A 27,112-nucleotide genomic window follows, 5' to 3' on the forward strand; every position below is an offset into this window, starting at 1 on the left:
TGCCTTCCGTCTATGTACCACCTTTCCTTTTATCATCCATTCCTTATACTATGCATGTTGCACCTTCTGCAGGCACATTCTTTAGGGAACACAAACATTCTCATTTTTATCACTTTCAACTCATAAGTAGAGACACTAAAGGCAGTAAAACAGAGAAGGACAGAATCTCATAATAAGGCTAAAACTATTCTAGGTCTCTGTTACAATTTTATGAACTACTCTCAAGAGTCTTCTTGAAAATAAGTCAATAACTACATCAATACCACATCCACTTCCAATAATTTTCTCACTTTTCCAAACACCTCACACTTACTAGCTTTTCATTAGCCCTTCACATACCACTAGACAAGGGGCATTTAACAAAAGAAGGCAGAGACTATTTAAAGTATGTCTGCAGGGTCACACAAAGTCAATTAGATCAGAACCCATTCTTCTGTTGTTTCAGCCCCACCACTCAGCTAACATTCTTTCCAAGTTGGGGGCACAATGTCCTCACTGTGGCTCTCTGCTTTCCATACAGTGGGCATTCCTTGGATTCCAGAAACATGTGCTACTTCCATGCTTTCCTCCCAACTAAAGTGCTAGTGGCTCCCTTCTATTCATCAAAAGAATTAAGAATAATGTACTTCAACAAGTGTATCTGTTGTGTATGCCACATATGACATGCATATATATACATACACACACACACACATATATATATTATGTTACAATAGAAAACCATAAACCGTTTACTGCACAGTCCTATTACCCTGATTACTCTGAGAATTTCTTTTTTACTGATAGATGGGTAGATAAAGAAACTAAAATATATGACATATGACCTCAACTAGTCTTTGTTTTAAAAGATGAGATCCTGTCATTTGCCACAACCTAAAAATGGAGGATGTTGTGCTAGGTGAAATAAGTCAGACTCAGAATGCCAGTGAGATGGTTCAGCAGGTAAAAATGGGTTGCCCTGAAAACATGCACCTGACTTAGAGTCACAGATCCCTTGATGGAAGGCAAAAAACAACTCCCAAAAGTTGTCCAAAACAACTCCCAAATATTGTGTGTGCATGTGCACACACACACACACACACACACACACACACACACACACACACACACACACTCTACATACACATACAAAAATAATTAATAAAAAATTTTACCCTTCAGCAAGGTAGCAGGATACAAAATTAACTCAAAAAAATCAGTAGCCGTATTATATACAGATGATAAATCCAATGAGAAAGAAATCAGGGAAACATCACCTTTCACAATATCCACAAGCAACATAAAATATCTTGGGGTAACACTAACCAAAAAAGTGAAAGACCTGTACAATAAGAACTTTGAGACTTTAAAGAAAGAAATTAAAGAAGATACCAGAAAATGGAAAGATCTCCCATGCTCTTGGATAGGTAGAATTAACATAGTAAAAATGGCAATCCTGCCAAAAGCAATCTACAGATTCAATGCAATCCCCATCAAAATCCCAACACAGTTTTTCACAGACATTGAAAGAACAATACTCAACTTTATATGGAAAAATAAAAAACCCAGGATAGCCAAAACAACTCTTTACAATAAAGGATCTTCTGGAGGCATCACCATCCCTGACTTCAAGCTCTACTATAGAGCCATAGTTCTGAAAACAGCTTGGTATTGGCACAAAAATAGACAGATAGACCAATAGAATCCAATTGAAAACCCTGATATTGACCCACGCACCTACGAATACCTTATCTTTGACAAAGGTGCTAAATCTATATAATGGAAAAAAGATAGCATCTTCAACAAATGGTGCTGGTACAATTGGATTCGGACATGCAGAAAATTGCAGATAGATCCATACCTGTCACCATGCACAAAACTTAAGTGCAAATGGATCAAAGATCTCAGCATAAATCCAGCCACACTGAATCTTCTAGAAGAGAAAGTGGGAATTACCCTTGAACAAATTGGCACAGGAGAACACTTCCTGAATATTACGCCAGTAGCACAGACATTGAGGTCTGCAATTAATAAATGGGACCTCCTCAAACTGAGAAGCTTCTGCAAGGCAAAGGAAACAGTCAGTAGGACAAAACAACCACCCACAGAATGGGAAAAGATCTTCACCAATCCCACATCTGACAGAGGACTGATTTCCAAAATATATAAGGAGCTCAAGAAGCTAGCCACCAAAACACCAAACAATGAAATTAAAAAGTGGGGTGCAGAACTAAATAGAGAATTCTCAACAGAGGAATCTGAAATGGCTGAAAGACACTTAAGAAAGTGCTCAAAATCATTGGCCATCAGAGAAATGCAACTCAAAACAACCCTGAGATACCACCTCACACCTGTCAGAATGGCTAAAATCAAAAATACCAATGACAATCTATGCTGGAGAGGATGTGGAGAAAAAGGAACACTCCTCCATTGCTGGTGGGAGTGTGAACTTGTAAGACCACTCTGGAAATCAGTATGGCAGTTGCTCAGAAAAATGGGAATCAGTCTACCTCAAGATCCAGCCATTCCTCTCTTGGATATATACCCAAATAGTGCACATTCATACAACAAGGACATATGTTCAACCATATTCATAGCAGCATTGTTTGTAATAGCCAGAACCTGGAAGCAACCTAGATGCCCCTCAACTGAAGAATGGATTGAGAAAATGTGGTACATTTATACAATGGAGTACTACTCAGCAGAAAAAAGTAATGGAATCTTGAAATTTGCAGGCAAATGGATGGAACTAGAAGAAACCATCCTGAGTGAGGTAACCCAGTCACAAAAAGACAAACATGGTATGTACTCACTCATATATGAATTTTAGACATAGAGCAAAGGATTACCAGCCTATAATCCTCTTCATCAAAGAAACTAGGAAACATGAAGGACTCTAAGGGATAAATGGTCCCCAGGAATAGAAGTGGCATGAACTCCTGAACTAATTGGGAGCATGAGGGGACGGGGGAGGGAGCTGCTACAATAAGAGCAAGAAAAGAGGAGTAGAGGAGAGGAAATGGAGGGGCAGAAATATTGAGTTGGGGGAAGAATAGAGGAGAGAGAGCAGGATGAGAGATACCATATCAGAGGGAGCCACTATATCCGAGAAGAGATCTGGAACCAGGGAGATCTCCAGAAACCTACAAGGATGACACGATCTGACAATCCAGGCAATGATGGAGAGGATAACCTAAAAGCTCTTCCCCTAAAATGAGATTGATGACTTCTCTTTATGCCATCCTAGAGCCCTCATCCAGTGGCTGATGGAAGCAGAGACAGACATCCACAGATATACACTGAGCTGAAATAGGAATTTAGTTGAAGAGAGGGAGGAATGAAGAGCGAAGGGGTCTGTACCAGGTTGGAGAAACCCACAGGAACAGTTGGCCTGAACAAGGGAGAGCACATCGACCCCAGATGCTGTCGGGGAGGCCAGTACAAGACTGATCCAGACCCCTGAACATGGATGTCAATAAGGAGACCTCTGCACTCCAGGGAGCCTCTGGAAGTGGATTAGCATTTTTCCCTGGTGCAAGAAGGAACTTTGAGAGCCGATCCCACGTGAAGGGTTACACTCTGGCCCTGGACACATGGGGAAGGGTCCAGGACCAGCACAGGAGGATTTGGTGGACTTTGCAGAGACCCCGTTGAGGGCCCTGCCCTGCCCTGCCTGGGGAGTGGTGGGTGGATGGGGTGGGGGTAGGCTGGGGGTGGGGAGTAGGGATGAGGGTGGGGGGAGGGAGAGGGAGAAGGAACTTACATGTGAAACAAGTTTGTTCCCTAACTGGAACTAAAAATAATTTTTTTAAAAAAAAAGTAATTTTAAAAGGAAAAAGGAGAAAGAATTCAAATATAGTGATTACCAGGACAGGGTGAAAATATAAGGTCAGTGAGGAGATGGGGGGTCAAAGGTCATAAGGTATCAGAAAGGGAGGAGAGTAGAAATGGAGCTCTAATGTTCAATGGGGCTGCAGTAAATTCCAGTAAGAAACCTTCCTGAGCAAGTGCATCCAGCTGTTCCATAAGAGATAAGTATATGAGAGGAGAGCTACATCCGTGCACTCTGCTGTAGAAATGGTTTTGCAACATGAACCCCACGAGACAATGCTGTGTACCTCCAAAATCAAAAATTACAACTTTAGCATAATCCCCTCTGTCCTGTATATGGCCAGTATGTTTATTTTGATTAAGAAATACTCTCTCTTTCTCTTGCTCTCTCTTTCTCTCTCTCTCTCTCTCTCTCTCTCTCTCTCTCTCTCTCTCTCTCTCTCTCACACACACACACACACACACACACACACGCACGCACACACACACACGGGTGTCCACGAGATAGCTCAGGCTGGCTGAGAATTTGTCAACCTTCAGTTGCAACCTCCTGAGTACTGAGATCACAGTACCTGGCTCTTTCTGATTTTCGTAATGTTGTACCAGGGTTCAGGGGAGAAAAATATTTAAGCAAAGAGAGTTAGACTTTGTTTTCCCTCCCAAAATAGTTGCAACAAAGTGATAAGCATAACATCATCAAATAGTTCTTTTACAGATATCTTATAGGGCTAGGAGATGGACCCATGGATATGGTAGTTTCTGAGCAAGCCTGGGGACTTGAGTTCAGATCCCTAGCACCCATGTGAAAAGGCGAAAATCCCCTGGGTGTGGTAGTGCGTATCTATAACCCTAGCACTGGAAGGCTGAGACAGGCAGTTCCCACGGGCTTGATGAGCAGCCTGACAGAACTGCAAGGCCCAGATTCAGTGAGAGACCCTGTCTCTAAATAAATAAATAGATGATAGATACATAGATAGGTGGGTAGATACATAGACAAGCAGACAGATAGGAAGGACATGAAAGCAACAGGAGGACACCCCAGCATCCACCTGTGGCCTTCACATACACCTGCATAGACAAAAACAACTGAACAAATGCACCCCCATAGGCACAAATTAAATTTTTTAAATCTTGTCTTAAATATCCTGCAGATGAGACTTGTAGTTTTGGTGGGGGGAGATGATTGCTGTGTTATCTTAGTAAAAATATCAAAGGGCAGAATATATAATTTTATTATATAATATGAGCAAAGCAAAACATGGATCATGTGTGGTTTACATAAAGCCTTACCAAAAAAAAAAAAAAAAGGCTTGGTAAACCTAAGCTTCCAATACTGAAAAGTAGCAAACATATTTCTGAGCCCATCAGAAAGGAAATATCTCTCGACTCTTTATAATGAACTTTATAATTCATTGTGTATGGGCAAAGGCATCTTCCACTTCGTTAAACCTCTCTGTTTGTTATGGAGAAGCTGCATGCAGTATGGTTGGAAGTGGGGAGCTGTATTCAGAGTCTCAATAATCAGATAAGAGCCAGGACTGGGAATCCACCTTGGAGCTGCCTAATGAGCCACTCTGCCTCCCACAGCTCGCACTTCACAGCTGTCTGCCAAGACTAATAAACTCAAGCTTGCAAAACAGAACCCTCACACATCTACGGCAATAACTAACACCCTGAGGATATGCAGTAAGCTCTTGACCGGGGACTGGATACTCACTCTCTTTGCGAACTTCCTGGAGTGCAGCAGTTAGCTCTTCCTTTAAAGCTGTTGCTTCCTTGGCGATCTTCTCCCCCTTGTCTAACAGATTCCAAGTTGCTTCCTCCACAGAAGCCAGGAGAACTCTGGCTCTCTTTGAACGTCCCTTTTTCCTGTTGGAAGGATTCTGTGGGCAATTTACAAGTGTAGTAACCTAAAATTGGAAAAAACACAAGGAACTTATTAAACATCTTGTAGGGAGAACCCAATCTTGAGGGATAACAGCCCAGAAGAAACATAATCATGTCTCCGGTAACAAGACTCATTCCAGGGACTGTTGTTGTTACATCCCCAGAAATCAAGTCATTCCGTCAAGAGCAGCCACAGGAATCCCAACTGATGACTAGAAAGGAAAGTCATGGTTATTAAACCTCATCAAGTTTTACTACTAGATAAAGGCCTGAGAGGATTGTGGGTGTGCCAGAAACTCCATGTGGAAAAAAATACATATATTTAATGAAGAAGGAGAACATGGGAAAAAGTTCATTGGTGACATGGCTCAGTGGACAGGGTACTTGACTGGCAAGCATGCTCCCCTAAGTCTGAGCCCTACTGCAGCTCATACCAGGTGTGGTGGCACACACCTCTTATCCCAGCACTTAGATGATGGAGGTAGGAAGATACCAGGAGATGGCAGTGGGAAGATAAGACGTTCAAGGTCATTGTCCCCCAAATAGGCTCTGGGATCATCACAGATGATGGGACAGTAAGATTGTAAAAGACAGAGGGAGTGGATGTCTACAGTGAAACATTATTTGCTGGATATGATAGGCCATTGCACACATGAGCTTACAGCAACTGTGACTACAAACAAGTTGGACAAAATCCCAGCACGGATGGGGGAGGGGCTCAGGAAATTGCAACCCTAGTTGAGGAGATATTAGCAACTGACAGGTGGTGGGAGAAGGAAAGTCAGTTTTCTTCTACCCTGAGAGGCTATACATACTCCCAATAGATGGCCCTACCCACATTGGTGTGTAGGTATCACTAAGTGGATGTGATGTTTGTTTGTTGTTGTTGTTTTGAGAGAGAGAGGGAGAGAGAGAGAGAGAGAGAGAGAGAGAGAGAGAGAATAAAGTTGGGAGGAAAATGTGGGAGCATAAGGAAGGAGTTGGAGAGGAGGGAATTGGGAGGGTGGATTCAATAAAAACACATTATATTCATGCATGAAATTCTCCATTTAATAGGGAGAAAATATATTTAGAAACAAAAGTTTATACTATTACTTTATGAAAAATATCCATTGCTTTTTAATCATTTAATCCATTGCTAAATAATCATTTCTTAATTAAACCTAGGGTCCCAGAAGAAATTTTGGGATAAAACTTTATAAAGCAGAAAAATAACTTCTATCCAGTGTATGAATTAGGGACTCCAATGGTAAGTCAGTGAGATGCTAACTATGTTAATTAGCTAGACTGACTCTTTCCACAAGGTATGCACATACCAAACCACCATTGTACCCCATATATATACACATTTATTTGTTAATTAGAAACAAGTAAACAGAGCCAGTAAGATAAGTAAAAGCACTTGCCAAGTATGCCTCATGATCATTGGAGTCATAGTAGAAAGAGGGCACTAACTTCTGATAGTTGTCCTCTGGCCTCGACAAACACACTGTGGCACATGTGCCCACAGATATTATACATAGGCACACACAGACATACACTAACAATAAATAAAATTTAAAACTAAGGGGCTTGCAGGTCCTCAGGAAGATGGGACTAGATCCAGCTCTACCCATTCTTGGGCACTACCCAAAGGACTCTACATCCCACAAAAGAGACACCTGCTCATCCATGTTCATTGCTGCTCTAGTCATAATAGCTAGAAATTGGAAACAACCTAGATGTTCATTAACAGATGAATGGATAGTGAAATGTGGTATATCTATACAATAGAATATTATTCAGCTGTTTAAAAAATGAAATTTGCATTCAGGCTATGGTGGTGCTCACCTTTAATACCAGCACTCAGGAGGCAGAGGCAGATGAATCACTGAGTTGGAGGTCAGCCTGGTCTACAGAGTAAGTTCCAGGACAACCAGGAACAAAGAGAAATTCTGTCTTGAAAAAACCAAAAGGAAAAAAAAAAAGAAAGAAAGAAAGTTTGAAGGTAAATGGTTGGAACTAGGAAAAAAAAAAAAAAACATCGTGAGTAACTCAGACCCAAAAAGATAATACTGTATTTTTCACTTACATGTGGATGTTAGCTTTTAACATTTGATAAGTATCTACAAACCATATAACCACAGAGGTTAGGCATGGAGCAAGGGAATGGGGAGAAGGGAAAATAGAATAGATAGTTATAGAGAGATAGGGAGAGGCTGGAGCTGGAGAATTAAACAGGGAGAGGGAAAGAAGACAGGAGTATGGGGAAATACAGGGAGGAACAAATAACACTAAAGGCCATTTGAGGGTCATCTGGAAACCTACTACTGTAGAAGCTTCTTAAAATCTATACATAAAAGGAAGAAACCTAAATAGAATCACCAAATAATGAGGGAGACAAACCCTAAGCAGACATTTTTTGCCACCACATGAAACCTCCAGTGCCAAGAATGAGTAATATCTAGTTGAGTTATTGGCCAAAAGGGCCCCATGGAAACCCCCAAAATCCCAAGTTATTGCCAAGGATATTGGTTGCTCTCCACAAACTGATGAAAAGGTTCTGTTGCTGAAGACAACATTTACATATTTCATTGAACATGGAGAAGTCCTGCTGATGCCTAACTGCAGTCTTCACCCCTACTGATTAGTGTTCATGGTAACGGAAGGTACTCTGCATGCTACCAGAGGAGAAAAGTAACCATTGACCCAGTTACAAGTGCTTCAATCCACAGTGGTGACCTACCTGCATGATATGCTGGTGCAATCATGGCATAAACGTGGGTGTAACCAACCTCTATCTGGTTGGACTTAGGGCCCACTCCATGACATAGAACCCATGCCTGACAATGCTCTGGTGGTCAAGAACCTGAGACTGGTTAGGCCATGGGCTTACAGGAAAACCAAATATTAGTCTGTTAAAGGAATGTAGTAATAAAATGACTCAATGACATTCTGCTATTCCCATATATCAGTGCCTAGCTCAACCATCATCAGAGAAGCTTCCTTTTGCAGTAGTTTGGAGCTAACACAGAGACACAAAATTGGACAATGTGCAGAGTGAGAAATATTTGGAACACTCAGTCCTAAATGGAATGTCTTCATCAATCTAGTCCCCTCAGGGCTCAGAGAGCTATGTGGAAGAGGAGGCAGAAAGTTTGATTAAGAACCAGAAGTGATGAATGACTCCAAGGGAACCGCATCTTCCAAACACAAGACTGATGCACATATGAATTCACAGAGACTGTGGCAGCACACATAGGGCCTGCACAGGTTCAAGCCTTATAGGGGTCCTACTACGGAGAGGGGGAAGTGGACATGGGCTCCCACCCCTAACCAAGAAACGATCTGCACTTGAAAAGGAAAATAGTCTCTCCAATAGAGTCTCATTGGGTATATTAACCATACAAAAATGAACTCAATGGTGTATTTTTAAATTTTTTTGTCCAATATTGCTTTGTCTGGGCTTTTTTTTTTTCTTACTAGTCTTTTGCTTGTATATTATGGTTTCCTGAGACACCTTGATGATCTTGTCTCAGGAAGTAAGATAAGAAAGGGAGTGGGGGAGAGAAGAGGGAGGAGAAGGAGAAAGGAAATCCCATTATCCAGTAAGAGTATGAATTGATTAAGTAAGGTCCAGTGTTCTTAAAATTCATAACAAGACACACCGCATATTCTCTAGTCTGTGCACAATGGAGATACAAAAATTGGTCACCACAATCCATGTCAAAGGTGCTTTCTTTGGGCCTAATCTTATCTTCCTCATGGAGCTCCCACCTCCCAACTGAGTGTGATGTGGGCGGTTCATAGCACACTGGTATGTTTCACCAGCAGCTAAACGGTACCATAGGAAGATGACAGAGAGCCTGATGTATCGCAGGGGCTTTCGCAAACACCAAAAGGCAAATATATTTGCTCCTACTTACAGAGTTAAAAGGTATTTGTCTAGATTAACACCTCATTTAAAACTTTTGTTTAAAGTGAAGAATGAGGATCTTGTCTGAAAGGTTCCTTCCCACCACATTTTAACTGCACTGTTCACGTTGTTTCCCACTACACAATCTTCCACTACTGTTTGAATCCTCCAAGCACCAAATGCTTCCCACAAAATACCCTAACCTTTGAAATTAAAATGAGCATTCTAGAAGTGCTTTGTTCTTTATAGCAAATGCCACAGAAGTGAAAATGTGAACAAGAACATTGTATAAGAACATTATGCTTATTTTTTTAAAAAATGCAATTGCAACTTGTAAGCTGTTCACTTGTATAAGTAGTTTGAATGCAAATCTTCTTTTAAAGCACCCCAATATAGTTATTTAATATTGGATAAAGTTAAGTGACATTTCCAATGATTCATTTTTACCTTAGAAAGTAAATAGGCTTGGCTATCTTGTTCAGAAAGAGAAGACAGCTGAACTTTTTTTTTTTCACCTCAATTCACCTAAGGGCTTTCACCTACTCCTATCAGTGACTATGACTCACCACAGCAGATGTGTCTCGACAAAGGAGGTGGGGGGTGGGGAGCATGTGTTATTTGAAAAGGTCTCCTATATCTGAAGGAATACCAGCAACCAGTAAATAATCTCCAACATATTCTATAAAATAATTCCTGTTTCTTCATTTTTCCTTTACAGTACCAAGAGCTATTTCTATAAAGAATGCAAAACTTGGGGTTGAACCTGCATCAGAAACAATTCCTACAGAATTCAGTATATTTTATCACCTTTATATTTTGTCACAAATGCACAATGTCCCCTCTTGTGGGGGTGGATTTTAGAAGATTTTTAAATATGGGAAATCTCCAGGCTTGTAGCTTTGTTGAGCAAGCGTGGATTTCACTTTCTTTTAGTCTGTACCTCTGTGTTTTGCTATAACAACACTTTCATCAAAGACAAAAGGAGGAAAGTGCATTACATAGATGTATTGGAACGTCAGAATTAAGCCCATTATCTTATACAATTAGTATATGCTTATAAATAATAATAATAATAATAATAATAATAATAATAATAAACCAAGTCTGGTGGCACAGGCCTGTAATCCAGCCTACTTGGGAGACTGAGACAGGAGGATCATTAAGTTCAAGGCCTTCAAGCAAGACCCAGACTCAAATATATATATCAGGGAGTTGGGTTTAGGGGTGTAGCTCAATAGTAGGACGCTTGCCTAGAATATTCAAGGCCCTGGGTCTGATCACTAATAATGCAAATAATTAAATAATAATAAAAGATACAGGAAGAAGGCTTCCTCTCATTGAAATGGTCTTAAGTCAGCAGTCTCAAGTACTATGTAAAAAAGAAATTCCTAGTTTATTAGCTCTGACAGTCAAGCATCCCTCGTGTAGCCAGGTGCATCTTACATGGTATGTAATCGCTATGTATTGAATGTTAGAGATCAAAGAAATAGTTTGTATGGTGTTTCCTGCATCAGGTATACGGGCAGGCTCCTTGCACAACCCACAGTGCACTGGACTCTAATTCAGAAGGATTTCTCTAGACACTCTAAAGACACTGAAGATTAAACTGATATGTTTGGTGAACCAGCCCTTCACTTGTCCTTGTAGAGAGCTAGCACAAGATAGGAGTCCTGTGGAATACAGCAGGAGCTTGTGGTTTAATCTTGTTTGGTGCATGAGTGTAACAATTGCTTTGGCTCCTGGCTCTTTGACACTTGCTCTATGGAAAGTTTTTAAATGCCAACTTGGGTAACACATTTCTATTCTATATTCGTGTTCTTTCCTAATCGAACTCTAATTTTTTTTCTTCACACTCTGCTATCACCGTGGTATTAAAAGGCCATGTTAACAGCAATCTCTTTACTTGTTTGTGAGCTAAAATGCTTTGAATTATTAACCTTCCTCCAGAAGCTCACAGGAGCCTTCAGGGCTACTTTTGTCCCTTTCAGTTAATTTTAATTTATGAAATAAGATACAAGACATTTAAGCCATGTTAATTAGCTTTAGCTTTGTCAGGGTTTTGAAAGAGATTAGAAAAGCGGAAAGAGGAAAATGTGTAGAAAAGTTGAACAGTGATCTGTCAAAATGTCTCCCTGGGCTTGGGCGGGGTGCCCTTCTATTCTTTACTTCCTTCCAAAACCAACCCAGACTCACTCAACAAAGGTACTAAGGAAGGCTGAAGGATTGTGAACTTTGCGTATAAATTAACATTCAAGTCTCCCAAAATCAACTACCACCTTCTTTCTATTCATTCCAAGGCAATAAACATTTATTGAGCACATACTGTGTTGAAAACAGTACTGTGGGGATTTAAGAAATAAAAAATGAATAAGCTCCAAGACGTGATGTGGGGAGCACATGGGCAACTGTACCACAGCAGGAAGAACAAATTGCTGACACCTCTGTAAGTACAGAGAAGGTACTGCAGAGTTGCAAACAGTCACAAAGATGAAATGGGCCTTCCCAGAAGAGCCCCAGAGGACATGTGGCTTACCACCAGAAAATACAGGGGTAGACCAGATGGTCCTTAACCAAGGGCTGAACTCTGGGTGAGAGGTGGAGAGACAAAAAAAACAAAAATCAAGCCTGGATACTCACCTCAGACATCAACTAGAAAAGAAATAGCTAAAAAGCAGGGAAAGAATTTCTGAGCATGATTCTCTTGGGAGGATGAAGGAAGGAGACATCTTATCTCATCTGTGGTGGTGGAATATGAGCTTCCAGTTTAGATGGAGGAAGAATGTGTGCATGACCAAAGGATATGGGTAATTAAGTCTGTGGCCTGATTAACCCTACCTCTGTACTAGTACTACAAGGTAATTTCTCATAAACCATCATCATTTAAGGAAACAATCCAGTTCCCATGACATGATTTATCCTATTTAGAAGTACACTGTAACTTGACATAGCCATTACCATAACACACACACACACACACACACACACACACACAATATATATATATATCACATATATATATTAATAATAAAACACTGTAGCTTTTATAGAAATCATCGTGTGTGTGTGTGTGTGTGTGTGTGTGTGTGTGTGTGTGTGTGTGTGTGTATGTGTGTGTCCATATGACTGTGTATATGTGTAGGGGCACACACATACCGTGAATCACAAGTAGAACCAAAGCATAGCTTTGTAGAGTTGGTTGTCTCCTTCCACCATGGGTTCTGAGGATCAGGCTCACGTGCCAGGCTTGTGCAAAAAGCCCTTTTGTGCATGGTAATGTGACCTTTGAGGAAACATCACCAGTCTACAGGGAATTCTAGACCAGCCATTCCATAGAAGTGCAAATGTCATCACACTAATCCAAAGGCCCAGTCTCTCATCACATAAACACAAAACAAGACACATCCCAGCCACCTATTCTGATCATTTTACATAAGGTATAGAATAGTTATCAAAAGACACTGTTGAAATTATTGAATTCCACCACATTACCATCTTACTAGCTGAATAATTTATCTCATCCCAATAGGCAGGTGCTGATGAGGAAGGTCAGAACTTATAAAAGATAAAGAAACAGAAGTATCCTGTGGGCAAATTTGTAATCCCCTATAAGCATCAAAAAGAAAGGCAACATGAAATGTTTATAGCTGTTATAAGATACATTCTCATTTCAGAAATACTAAAAATGCAAGGTAGAGGATGTAGGAAATGTGTCTAACCTGAAAAAAAACTGGTATTTTATGAATCCAATCTAAGAATACAAATCAATTTCTTTACAAATAAAAGCCCGTCTGTGGGCTGGAAAGTTGGCTCAGAGGTTAAGAGCATTTGCTGTTCTTGGAAATGATCTGAGTTAGGATCACAGAACCCACACCAACCAGCTGTCAACCACTTTGTCATTCCAGCTCCAGGGGATCTGACAACCTCTTCTGGATTCCACAGGCACCTGCACTCATGTGTACATACACGCAAACATGTATTTTTTCAATTAAATACATCTTAAAAATCTGCAAAATCATAGGTCACATTTAGTAATTCGTAATGTTCGCTTTCATGGCTATAAACTGCATATTTTGTATATACATATATATTCAATTATAAGGTTAGAAAACCATAGATGAGGCACAGTTTTAAGTCTTGGGCCTAGAGGAAGAGCTGTGCTCACCACTGGCTGATATAATGGCCAGCTCAGCAATTCCTACATGGCAATCACCTGGGAGCTTTCAAAATTAGTGCTTGGCCCTACTCCCTGAGATTCTAACTGAATGAGCTTTGTGTGGGGCCTGGGCACCAGGATTTTTTAAAGCTCCCCAAATGATTTTAATGTGCAGTGGAGGTTGAAAAACCACTGGGTTAACAGAATCCTCAACAGCAGCAGGCATTTTCAGAATTGCCTGCTTAGCACTCTTCTCCCAACTGGGACTTCTGTGTCTCTCATAGGGTTTGGCCACAAACCACTCCACCATAGTTTGTATCCCATGAGGTTTGCAGCTGAGTGTGAGGTAGTATCCATTCTTTACAATTCCTTATGCAGTGAGTGCAGAATATCTCAGGAAAAAAAAATGGTCAGTCTAGAACAAGGGCCTGGAGACTATCCCTGAAGAAAAATCTGGACACTCACTTATTTCAGACAGTAAGAAATTTTTACTCTCATGCCATGCCCATTTGTTTATAGATCGTCTATGGCTGCCTCATAATGTACAGGCATCATAATTGCAACAGAGGAGCTATCAAATCTGAAGGTATTGACATCTGGACTTACATAAAAGGAAAAACTGAAGATTGCCATCATTGGTCTAGGGTCATGGAGGTTAAGGCTATCTCCAGAGACTGCCGGGGGATTCTATGGAGGACTGAGTCACATCTCAAGCAGTGTAAATGACTATAGCTTCAGAGATGGGGACTTTGCTATCGTTTCACCAAGATAACCACCATTGCTTTCTTGCATCTACTAATGAGCAGGTGGGTCGTGTTTACCAGCTTCTAACACCTGGCTGTCTACAAAATCAGTTTATGGTGGGGGCACATTTCAGAGCTAAGTTGAATGTGCAATCTATGAACTCACAGAGGGAAAGATGAGCTATGACTGAAAGATAAAAATATTAGTAATGGTACTAAATGTTGTGGAACACGCTTTTAATCTCAGCACCCAAAGGACGACAAAAAAGCAAAAATATTGGTGGAGTTGACAACAATGTTGGAGCAAGGAGAAAAACACCAGAGTCTGATATTTAAAAAAAAAAAAAAAAAAAAAAAAAAAAAAAAAAAAAAAGGTCTAGGAATCAAACTGAGGAGACATGAAGGGATATAGCCCCTGACATCTGACCATGGCTCATCTGAGAGCTCCCAGGTCAAGGGGACGTTGTGGACATTCTGACAAACTTGTAATATGTGCTCCAGCTGTAATCTACAGTATTTTAATCAACTAACTACAGGCTTTTCTTGATATTATTTTAATTTCGAAAGTAGCTTCCTTTTTCTGAACTATTTGTTTCTCAAGAAATACTTTATCCTAGCAACTTTCCCATGGGAGCAGTTTCCTAGCAGTAAAAGATTCAGAAGTTGAAAAAGTCACTTTATTAGATATCGGCTCAGCTATTCTGAATCACCTTAAACTTTAAAACATTGTGGAGGCAAACTAACTTTATTTCTTCATCCTGCCATAAAAATAGCATCGTTATACGTACTAACATTAGGCCTGTAAGTATTTCAAAGGCATTTAATTTACTAACTTTTAAGATTACATATTACAGTCAAAGGTCCAATATTTGCTTAGGCAAACATTACTCTACAAGAACATTATACGTGTACAGAATTGTCTGCAGTATTTCCTTTGACCCTTTGAGATTAATCATGGTATCCAGTCTATTGATGAGATAATCATTCAGCAAGGGTACACATAGGAAGCTTGTAGGTAAAAAGATTATAGATAAAAAAAAAAAAGCTTATAGAAGCCCTTCTAGTTTCCTTTCTGTACTGCAATGCTGTAACACTCTGACCAAAAACAACTTGGAGAGAAAGACTTAATTTGACTTACAGTCACAGTCCATCTCAGATACTAGTTGGGTCAGGAACTCGAACAAGAACGTGAAGCAGAAACCGTGGAGGAGTGCTGTGTACTGGCTTGCTCTCTGAGAAGCTCAGAGACCCATACTTAGCTAGCTTTCTTATACAGCCCAGGACCACCTGTCTAGGGATGGTACAGCCTCATAATGGGCTGGGACCTCCAATATCAGTTAATAATCAAGACAAACCCATCACAGACATGTGCATGGGCCAATGTGACCTAAGCAATTCCGCAATAGACTTTCTTCTCAAATGGTTCTAGTTTAGGTCAGATTGACAAAACTAAGACAGAAACATAAGTAAATGATACTAAGTTCATTGAAAATGGAAATGACAACAATCACAAGTAGTCATTTCTTTTTCTGAAAGACATAAAGGGAAATTCTTGGAGACTGTTCTTGGAGACTAAGAGCCCAAAGGTGACAGGAGTCCTCTGATGATCCTGAAGCCAATCAGGTCTGTCTGTAGAGGAGTAGGAAACTAACTCTTTGGGCCTCTTCCTGATACTTGTATAAACTGATGTATGAGACTACTCACTTAAATGTTTCCCTTCCTTCCTTCCTTTCTTCCTTCCTTTCTTTTTTTTCTTTCTCTCTTCTTTCTTTTTCCCTTTCCATTTCTTTTTTTTCTTTTTTCTTTGCTTTTTGGTTTGGGGCTCAAGGAAAATAAACAGAAATTTCATTGAGTTGGAGTACAGCAGAGTTCTCCCTAGATGGCTGAGAGATTAAAAATATGGTGTTTAAAGGAGCTGTCACTGTCCCTATTCATGCCTCTCATTGTGGTGGTTTGAATGATAATGCCCCCCATGGGCCTACATACTTGAATACTTGGTCCCCAGTTGGTAGAAATATCTAGGAAGTATTAGGGGGTGTGTGTGGCCTTGTTGGAGGAGGTGTGTCACTGGGGTGGGCTTTGATGTTTCAAAGATTTGTGGGATTTCCAGTGTGTCAATATATGCAGATATTTAGGAGAAAGTATGGAAACAGAACTGGAACAGGGCCACGAGGTATATAAGAGTTAGTAATGAGAGCCAGAAAAATAGTGTTCATTACTGTTACTCTAATCCGATATTTGCCTCTTTAAAATGTGGAATATATTTATATCATAAAATACATCTGAACTTTTGCCAAAAAAAATCTTTATAACTCCTTATAAAGGGATTTATTATTTTATTTTAAGAGATTTTAAGACTATTCCTTAAACTCACATTTAACATGAATCTGACACGCAGAAGATTATACTTTGTGGTAAATAAGATTATTGATAGATCCATTACATAATGATTATAGCATGATCTAGCAGTTTATGTCCCCTTCAGACAGCACAGAGGTGCAAACTACTTGAAGCATAGTTCTGCATAAATGGACTTTCTGCACTCCACTGCCATATTCAGATCTTGAAAGTGATAAAATGCAGATGCCTGCAGTTGCAATCATAAAAATGTAATTGCTGAGAAAAAAATTATTTCTGACCCATTGGAGGAATTTATTGCAAAGGGATGCACTGTGTAAGTTATCACACTGAGAAAATGAAAGCGAATGATTGAAATATATCCCAGGCTGAGCCTAGTGATTTACCTGTGCTCAAGAGAAAGAAAAAAAAAGGATTAAAGATAAATCAGATTTGGTAGGGAAGACTCTGATTACTGTAAAAAAGAGCAGATAAAGATTTATGCATATATGAATTAAAAACTTGGAGTGACAGCATAGTTAGTATCTTTGACCAATTACTCCAAAATTAAAATGTAATTTTGATTTTGAATTATGTGCCAAGATAAGTAATTCCTGTGCAACTTTGTGAGTAAAGGAATTTGACATAAAGATAAACAATGAGAAAACATGAGAATTTTTAATGGAGCTACCAAACTGGTCACTTTAATGTAAAGGAGAGCACTTCTGTTAAAATGTATTTAGCATAATCAGTACTGTATCATCTGCTTGTATAAGCCATGCAACTGTTCAAACCAGGAACTCTCTGGAAGAACCTAGATAAGGACAGGACCTAAGAGTCTATTGATACTGGAATCAATAAAATTTGATACATACATACATGAATATTATTAAGTTGTTTTAGGAAAAGGAATTCTTACTATTTGTCAACATGAATGAACCTGGAGATTTGATCCTAAACAATGCTTCTATTATTACAGTGAATAATGTCTACAGGCAGAAAAGGAAAGTACTATACACTCTCACATAGATGGAATCGCAGGCTAGCATAAAAGAGTGGTTTTCAGGAGTTGGGGGATATGGGAAATGTGAAGTTTGGTCAAAGGATACAAATTTTCAGTCATACAATGAATTAAGTTCTGGGAATCAAATTTGTTAATAGCATGGTAACTATAGTTACCAACACTGCATTATATGATTGAAATTTAATGAAACAAATGTACAGTATAGATATTCTTTAAGTGTCTTTGCTATACAAATACAAAATAGCACTTATGGACAGTGATGAATATATTCATTAATATGGCTGTGGTATATAAAGCACACACACACATATATATGTATATGTATATATGAGTACATAATTCTATCAATTAAATGTTTTAAATAAAAACTAAACATTCTGGGGGGGAAATGATAGTATATCTAGCACAATGTTACTCAGGAAAAAAATCAACCTTATTATAACTTAATTATAAGTTAAAAAGCACTTACTGCTTTTACAGAGGGCCCAGAGTTTGAGTCCTAACACCCATATCAGGTGGCTCACAACCACCAGAAATTCCAGTCCCAGAGGATCCACCACCCTTTGTGACCCTGAAGGCATCTGCACACTCCTGGTTGGCTTTGCGCACACACACACACACACACACACACACACACACACACACACACACACACAGGTATGTATGTATGTATGTATGTATGTATGTATGTATGTATAGGTATATACTCATAAAAATGAGTATTTTTAAGTGTTAGGCTTTTAAAAGCTGAACATAAAGTCCTATAAGGTCAATTGTTTTAAGATAATAATTCTTAGACTTCAAAACATCTGGGATTTTACAAGGGCAATGTTATGGCAATGAAAACCAAGTGTATGTCCAGATAATTCTGTTGTGCTGGGCTAGAACTCTGCTTTATGAAAAACTTCTTACACACAGTAGCTAGTCCATAAATTATTAATATTTGTAATTTCATATGACTTGGATATTGCTAAGACCTATAAAAAATTTTCAGTGGGGTTCTGGCAAAGTGATATGCTGAGCCTCTTTTAAGAATCAATAGACATTTGAAAATCATCAGTGACAGGCAGATGCATTAGCATGTGACTGAAAGCTACCACCAAACAGGCTGTTTCCTTCTTGATCTCATCTACTGCTCCTCAGGGGAAGTACACTCCCAGGTGCCACATCAAAAGTGCCTCATAGTAACATAATCACACTTTTTAGGAGAATGTTATTTTTTCCAATCAAATAAAATTCTTTTTTTTTTTTTTTTTTTTTTTTTTTTTGGTTTTTCGAGACAGGGCTTCTCTGTGTAGCTTTGGAGCCTATCCTGGCACTTGCTCTGGAGACCAGACTGGCCTCAAACTCACAGAGATCTGCCTGCCTCTGCCTCCCGAGTGCTGGGATTAAAGGCGTGGGCCACCAATGCCTGGTCAAATAAATTTCTTTAATATCATTTTCATCCTCTTAACTTCCTAGGTAGAATCAATTCCATTCAGAGAGATGGTTATGATCGCTTTAGAACATACTAAGACACACACAGTTGTGACCACTGTATCTTTTCATGTGAATTCCTATCCACTAATGTAGCAAGGTACTTGACCAAAACATCTGCTAGTGTCAGTTCATACATAAAAGGTAGTTGCTAATAGGATGTGATGATGCGTTCTGGTGATGCCAGCACTGGAATCCAGCTGAGGCGAGGGCATTGAGGTTAGCCAGGCTACACAGGACGAATCTGTCTTAAAAGAAAACAAATGAAATGTAGTTTCTCCACAGCCCATAACAATATGGCAACATCCTTTATGATTGTCCAGTTCTAAGTGACCAACTCCTATGTCACATTGTCACAAAAAAAAAAAATAGGCAGCGACATTATGTACTTACCATTTAGCCACCTCCAAAATAAAGCTCATTTTTCTACATCACTGTTTGCAACTGTATAGGAATTGTGATGATTAGGTTTTTTGATCAGTTTGACTAAGCTGAGGTCATTTGAGAAGAAGGAATCTCAATTAAGAAAATGCTTCCATCAGAAATTCCTGTAGGCAAGTCTTTGGGACATTTTGGGGGGGGGTGGTTAATGGTTGATGTGGGAGGGCTCAGTTCACTATGGGTCCTGCCACCCCTGGGGAGGTGTTCCAGGGATGTATAAGAGAAGCAGGCTGAGCAAGCCATGGGGAGCAAGGCAGTAAGCAGCATTTCTCCATGGACTATGCTTCAGTTCCTGCCCTGATTTTGCTTCATGATGGACTGTAAGCTATAAGATGAAAGAAACCCTTTCTTCCTCAAGTTGTTTTTAGTCACAGATTTCATCACAGCAGTAGAAAGTAAAGTAAGACAGAAACAAAATTTCTAGTTGCGAGAATTCACTTAAAACTGTCTCCATGGCTGGGTATGGCTCACACCTGTCAACCTACCACTAGAAGCGCAAGGGGACTGTGTAATGGTGGCTAGCCTGGAGTACTTAGTGAATTCAAGTTCAGCCTAAGTTACAGGGTCTAAGGCCTTATCTCAAATACACCCTTTCAAAAATTTGGTGATAAATATGAGATCATATCTTGCCCACTCACTGATATTTTTGGCAACTAATCCTAAGGAAATAACCGGTGTACATAAAGATGTTCAGCATAGAGACATTTACTTTTATTTTAGACAGGATCTTTTGTTTCCCAGGCTAGCCTCTAACTTACTATGTAGAGGAGGATAACATTGAACTTCTGATCTTCCTGATTCTACCACCTGAGTGTTGTGATTACCAGGGTGTTGCCACTGGGTCAAACCCAGGGATTCACATGCTGGGCAATCACTACTCTCTGAATTGAGCTATATCCAGCCAGCAGTATAACAGCTGAAAACTTAAACAGCCAAAAATGAGTGGCTACTTTAAAGAATAGCTGTAATGGGGCTATATGATATGTAACTAAGCAGCAATTTTGTTGAATTATTCTTATAAAGAATGGGGTTTGGCAATGTGGCTCAGAGGTTAAGAGTACTTGCTGTTATTCCAGAGGACATAGGCTCAATTCTCAGTACTGACATACAGGCACACAACCATTTGTAACTTCAGTCCCAGGGGATCACCCTCTTCTATCTTCCATGGGCACCAGGCATGAACATGATGCACTGACATACAAGCAGACCAAACAACCAGGCAAATAAATAAATTTCAAATTTTTTAATGGAAAAATTGGGTTGCAGGTGTATTTCAGTGGTTGGAGTGCCTGCCTAAAATGTCTGTGGACCTATGTTCAATACGTAGCACCACAAAAAGAGGGAGTGGACTATCAAAATACCATTTTAAATGGAAAAGTAAGATATAATCTATATATGCAACATTTTCTCCACTTTATGTATATATGTATGTGTGTATTTGATAGTCAATTTTCATTGTCACCTTGACACAATCTAGATCTCTGATGATGTCTTTGATTGAGTTGAGTGAGAAGACCCATCCTGAATGTGAGCAGGGACCTTCACGGGCTGAGCTCTGAACTGAATGAAAAAGAGAGAGCCAGATGAGCACTGGCAGGAAAACATCAATCCATTGCTCTCTGCTCTTGACTGTGGGCGCAAATGTGACCAGTTCTGTCAAGCTCCTTGCAGTGGTTTGAATAAAAACTACCTCCATAGGCTCATATATTTGAATGCTTGACTAAGGGAATGGCATTATTTGAAAGGATTAGAAGGATTAGGTGTGGCCTTGATGAAGGAAGTGTGTCACTGGGAGTAAACTTGAGGTTTCAAAAGCCCATGCCAATCCCAGTGTCTCTGTGTGTGTGTTTCTGTCTCTCTCTCTGTTTCTGTTTCTCTCTCTCTCTCTCTCTCTCTCTCTCTCTCTCTCTCTCTCTCTCTCTCTCTCTCTCTCTGCCTGTGATCAGTATGTAACTCTCCACTACTGCTCTAACACCGTGCTTTCCATGTTTTCTACCATGATGATAATGGACTAAACTTCTGAAACTATAAGCAAGTCCCCTGTATTAAGCTTTGTTGTCAGCTGCCAGCTCACAAATAATGACACAGAGACTTCTAATTAATAATTATGAAAGCTCAGCCTTAGCTTAGGCTTGTCCCACTAGCTCTTATAACTTAAATTAACCCATTTACATTAATGTATGTTTTGCTTCATGGCTTTTTACTTTTCTTCCATTCTGTATGTCCGACTCACTCCATTTCTCATTGGTGTTTCATGCAGGCCTTGATTATCTCCTCCTCTTGCTCTCTCTGTGCCTGGAAGTGCCACCTATACCTCCTGCCTAGCTATTGACCGTTCTGTTCTTTGTTACACCAATCATAGCAATACATTTCCACACAGTGTATAAATGTCTCACAACACCCCCAATCAAATGCTTTCAATAGTTGCTGTGATCATGGTGTCTCTTTACAGTAATAGAACACTGACTAAGACACTCCTATTGCTATAACCTCCTTGCCAAGAAGTATGAACTTAATAACATTGCTTTTGTTATGGTATTTTATCATAGAAACAGGAAAGAAAAAACATTTTTCAATCTATATATTCACTATATATATATATATTCACAATACACACATATATATATACATGTGTGCAAATATACACAATACACATATATGTATATGTTGCTTAGGCTACCTAATCCTCCCAAATAGGAGGTGTGACAGGACTACACTATACACTGAATTTGTATTCTCTTTATTATAAAGTTCTATGACAATTACCCACTATTTTACTGTCTTAGAAGAAAATTCACTAATGTTTGTTTCTTGATAGTAAATTGAATATGCTTTAATTTTCTTTGCCCTACTCCGGGGAGATTCTAATTTTTTTAGTGAACTTTATCAGAAAAAATAAAACCAGACATAATAGTGCACCCAGAAGACAGAGATAGGAGCACTATGAGTTTGGATTTAACATGGCAGAGAGGAAGAGAAATGATACGGATGTGGGTGGGTAGGTAGGTAGATAGATATTCTGTTGTCTCTCAACATAAAAGCATTCAGTAAATGGCTTAAGCAGTATTAATTTCAGGTTTTAGTGCCTTTTAGGCAGCAACAGTTAATACAAAACTCAGCTGTCACCAGAGAGAAATGTTTTAAATTGCCTTCCCAGTAGTAGGCCTCAATTTGTGCTCAGTGAAAACATGTCCCATGTCTGTCCTCAGAGTTGCTCCACTGTGCACATCCCCAAAAAAGACAAAAGCACTTTTGAATAATCAGACATAAGGTCACAGTAGTTTTTCAGTCAAATAAACCTTGAGAGTTTAGTGTCTTTAGAAGAAGGGACCTGGGTGCATGATGTAAGGTAGGCCAAAAGGGGAGTTTTGCTTCATTGGTTTTTCCGTTAAAGGTAAAATATTTAGATCTACATCAAAGAATAGATTCCTTCAAGCTCAGCATCAAGAAAAGCAAACACTCAGTGTGAGTGGGATAGGGATTAGAAGTGATAATGTTCCCACACCTAATCACTGAACTGAACTGGAATCCAGATGCAGAGAAGGACGAGTGAAGAGCAAACAGGTCCAGACAGGGCTGGTGAAACCCAAAGAACAGCTGACCTGAACATCGGGGGAATTCTTGCTCCCCAGACTGACAGCTGGGATAGCAGCCTGGGACTGATTCAGACCCCAGGAACATGGGTTCCAGTGAGGAAACTTTGGAAATCTACCAGACCTGCTGTAGTAGTTCAGTACTTATCCCTAGCATAGGTGTGGACTTTGGGAGCCCATTCCACATAGAGGGATACTCCCTGAGCCAAGACACACGGGGGTGGGCCTAGGTCCTATCCCAAAGGATATGATAGACTCTAATAACACCCTATGGAAGGCCTCATCATTCAGGGGGAGCAGAAAGGATATATAATAGGTGGGGTTTTAGTTGGGGGGGTGGTAGGGGAGGACGGGAGGGAGAAGGGAACTGGGATTGTCATGTAAAACCATCTTGTTTCTAATTCAAATAAAAAAATCTGCAAAAAAAAGAAAGAAGTGATAATGGAGTGAATATGATCAAAATAATCCTATATATGTATGAAAATTTCATAGTTAAATCCATTTTATATATAATTTATGCTAATAAAAACACTTTAATTTAAAAATCCAATATATAAAATCAGGTCTTACATGATGACTAAGTCAGAGAATCATTATTCATATGATCAAATGACTGTTTATTTCATGGAAGATGACCATAGGGTTCCTTTAAATAGCTGCTTTTCTCTCACATTTTGGTACTTTAATTATAGTTTACTTTGTGACCTCTTAGGTCAAACCACTGAAATTCTCTACATAAAGATGGTTGGGATATTATCTTGCCTCAGTTTTCATGACTATAACCAAGATAACTTATATTGCAGTGCTTTACAATATATATATATATATATATATATATATATATATATATATATATATATGTAACATCTGGAGTCAGGGAGATGGTTCAGCAGGTAAAGTCACTTGCCACACACAAGTCTGACAGCCAGGAGAGAACTGGCTCCACAAAGTTGTCCTCCAACCTCTACACATATGCCACAACACAGGTGCCCATTTACACTCATCATGTACATGCATGCACACACACACAAATTAATAATAATAATTGTTAATTATATACACCTCTTTCTTGGTTTGTTGAGACAGGATTTCTCTGTGTAACAGCTCTGGGTGTCCTGGAACTTGCTTTGTAGATCAGGCTAATGTCAAACTCACAGAGACCCACCTGCCTCTGCCTCTGCCTCTGCCTCCTGAGTGCTGGGATTAAAGGTGTGCGCCACTAACACCTGACTTACATACACCTATTGACATTATGATACATATATGATACACATATAATCCCATCACTAAGGAGGATGAGGCAAGGGGGTCATGGGCTAAAGGCCACTCTGATCTACATAGACCCTATTTCAAATATATAAAATATGTATGTATTGATATTGCAGTTAGTGCCAAAAAAAAAAGAATCTGAGGGAAAACTTTCAGAATTATATTATTAATATCTGGTTGGGTTTTTTTGGGTTTGGTTTTGTTTTGTTTTGTTTTGTTTTTTTGTTTTTGTTTTTGTTTTTGTTTTGTTTTTTTGGTTTTTCGAGACAGGGTTTCTCTGTGTAGCTTTGGAACCTATCCTGGCACTCGCTCTGTAGACCAGGCTGGCCTCAAACTCACAGAGATCCGCCTGCCTCTGACTCCCGAGTGCTGGGATTAAAGGTGTGCACCACCAATGCCAGGCCAGAATTATATTATTAATATCAAATACATATTTTTATATCTTAATACCAGCTTATTTGGAGGGACTAATACAAGGTCTCCATGTGTAGACCTGACAGGAATTGACCTCACAGAGATCTATTTGCCTGCCTTTGCTTTCTGAGTGCTGGGATTAAAGTTGTGCCCCACCCCACCCAGATAATATAGCTTAAATAAAGGATGATGTTAGATCATGTATCCATTCATATCTAGAACCAAATCTGCCCTTGGCCCATTGCTGTTCCCACAATTTTAAATTCTGCTAAAACACAGTTATTGTGCATTGCAACACCCACAGTGTTCGTACCTGGATTATCAAAGGCTCCAGCAGCTTCTCCACAGTGACAGTCTGGACCTGCAGATCCTGGATGTCCATATTCAGGGAGATTGGTGTTTCTGCTGACATGGTGCCTGCACAAGGACACATACCAAAAAAAAAATGCTTATCAGTGAGGAGAAATCTTTCCAAAGTAGAGGGTTCCTGACAATCATGGAGTAAGTGAGCCTTCTATTTGGCACGTCTTTTCAGTCCTCCAAGGCTCAGGGTGCCAAATCCACCAATGGAGAAGCAACAGACTCCCAAGTTGTTCTCTGTTCTCATGCTGCCTGGGCTTAGCTCTAATGAATGCCAGTAGGTTCATAATGGACTTTCAAACTCATTTGGGTCAGCAGTCTTAATTGAAAGCTATTGCCGACCTCTTGACACATATAACAGTAAGCAAGCCATGTGATGTTCGTGAACTCATGATGGTCAGGGACTTTGTATGCTTGCCCATTCTTGCCAAGACTTAGAAGAGAAGCCAGAAGATGTAGTGCATGTCCATGTGTTTCCAAGGTTGCTTATTTGAGAGTTTTGATTATAAAAGGAGTTTGGGACAATTTTCTTTCGTATATAAAAAAGAAACTAATAAGAATTTGAATAACTATTAGAGAAAAAAGGAGGAGCCCATGGAAAAGCATTGATATTTGGACAGTATGTAGTGGTTTGAATGAGAAATGCCCCCCATAACCTCAGACATTTGAACACTTGCCCCCATCCCCCAGTTGTTGCCACTGTTTGAGAAGGTTTAGGAAGTGTGACCTTGCTGGAGGAGGTCACTAAGGGCTAGCTTTGAGAGCTGAAGGCCTCACTGTACTGCCAGTTTGTTCTTTCTGCTTTGTGGTTGAAGGAATGAGTTCTCAACTTTCTGCTCCTACTGCCATGCTATAGCTTGATGCCATGTTCCCTACCATGATGGACTCTTAAAGCTGTGGAACCATAAGCCCAAATAAACTCTTCCTTCTATGAACAACTATGGTCATAATGTTTTATCATAGTAATAGAAAAATAACTAGGCCACAAGATAAAATGAGAATGATAATTAGTAAGCTAGGCATGGTGGGACAAGCTTTTAATCCCAGCACTCAGGAAAGAGAGGGAAATATATCTCTGTGAGTTCAAGGTCAGCCTGGTCTACATACCACTCACAATGATACATTAAATAATTTAAAATAAGGGAAGAGTAAAAGTGAAAAACACAGACACTGACCTCTGACCACTAAACATACCTACACATGCACACACACACAAGCATGCACACACACACACACACACACACACACACACACACACACACACACACACACGAACTAATCATTGAGATTTTTATATAAGAAACCATATACTCTTTTTATAAGTTTTTCAAGACAGGGTTTCTCTTTGTAGCCTTGGCCATCCTAAAGCTCATTTTGTAAATCACACAGGCCTTAAAGTCACAGAGATCCATCTGCCTCTGCCTCTGCCTCTGCCTCTGCCTCCAAAGTGCTGAGATTAAAGGTGTGCACCACCACCACCTGGCTAAGAAACCACATATTCTTAAATACATAATCATGATTGGTACGTCATAACGTATTGAAAATGACACTGAAACTAACATATCAGTCCTGAAGACTATTAGCTGCTAGATCCACAAATCTGTATTAACCTTCACCCTGTCAGGCATCACTCAGGAAGTATTTTTTTTCAGGATCCACATTACTCCATAGGACCTGGGTTCAGTCCCCAGCAACCACATGGCAGCTCAC

General features: G+C 39.7%; 1 protein-coding gene across 1 annotated transcript in view; it reads right to left on the reverse strand.

Moving 5' to 3' along the window:
- Positions 1 to 25,454, reverse strand: part of Ctnna3 (catenin alpha 3) — a 1,328,241-nt gene extending 1,302,787 nt beyond the window's left edge. Inside the window, exons 1-2 of the mRNA XM_035451658.1 lie at positions 25,356 to 25,454; positions 5,528 to 5,720 (exon numbers count right to left, since the gene is read on the reverse strand). Coding sequence (XP_035307549.1) covers positions 5,528 to 5,720; positions 25,356 to 25,454 — 292 coding nt within the window. The remainder of the gene's footprint in view (positions 1 to 5,527; positions 5,721 to 25,355) is intronic.
- Positions 25,455 to 27,112: the final 1,658 nt, after the last annotated feature.

The sequence above is a fragment of the Cricetulus griseus genome (genome assembly GCF_003668045.3).
Source record: "Cricetulus griseus strain 17A/GY chromosome 1 unlocalized genomic scaffold, alternate assembly CriGri-PICRH-1.0 chr1_0, whole genome shotgun sequence".
NCBI lineage: Eukaryota > Metazoa > Chordata > Mammalia > Rodentia > Cricetidae > Cricetulus > Cricetulus griseus.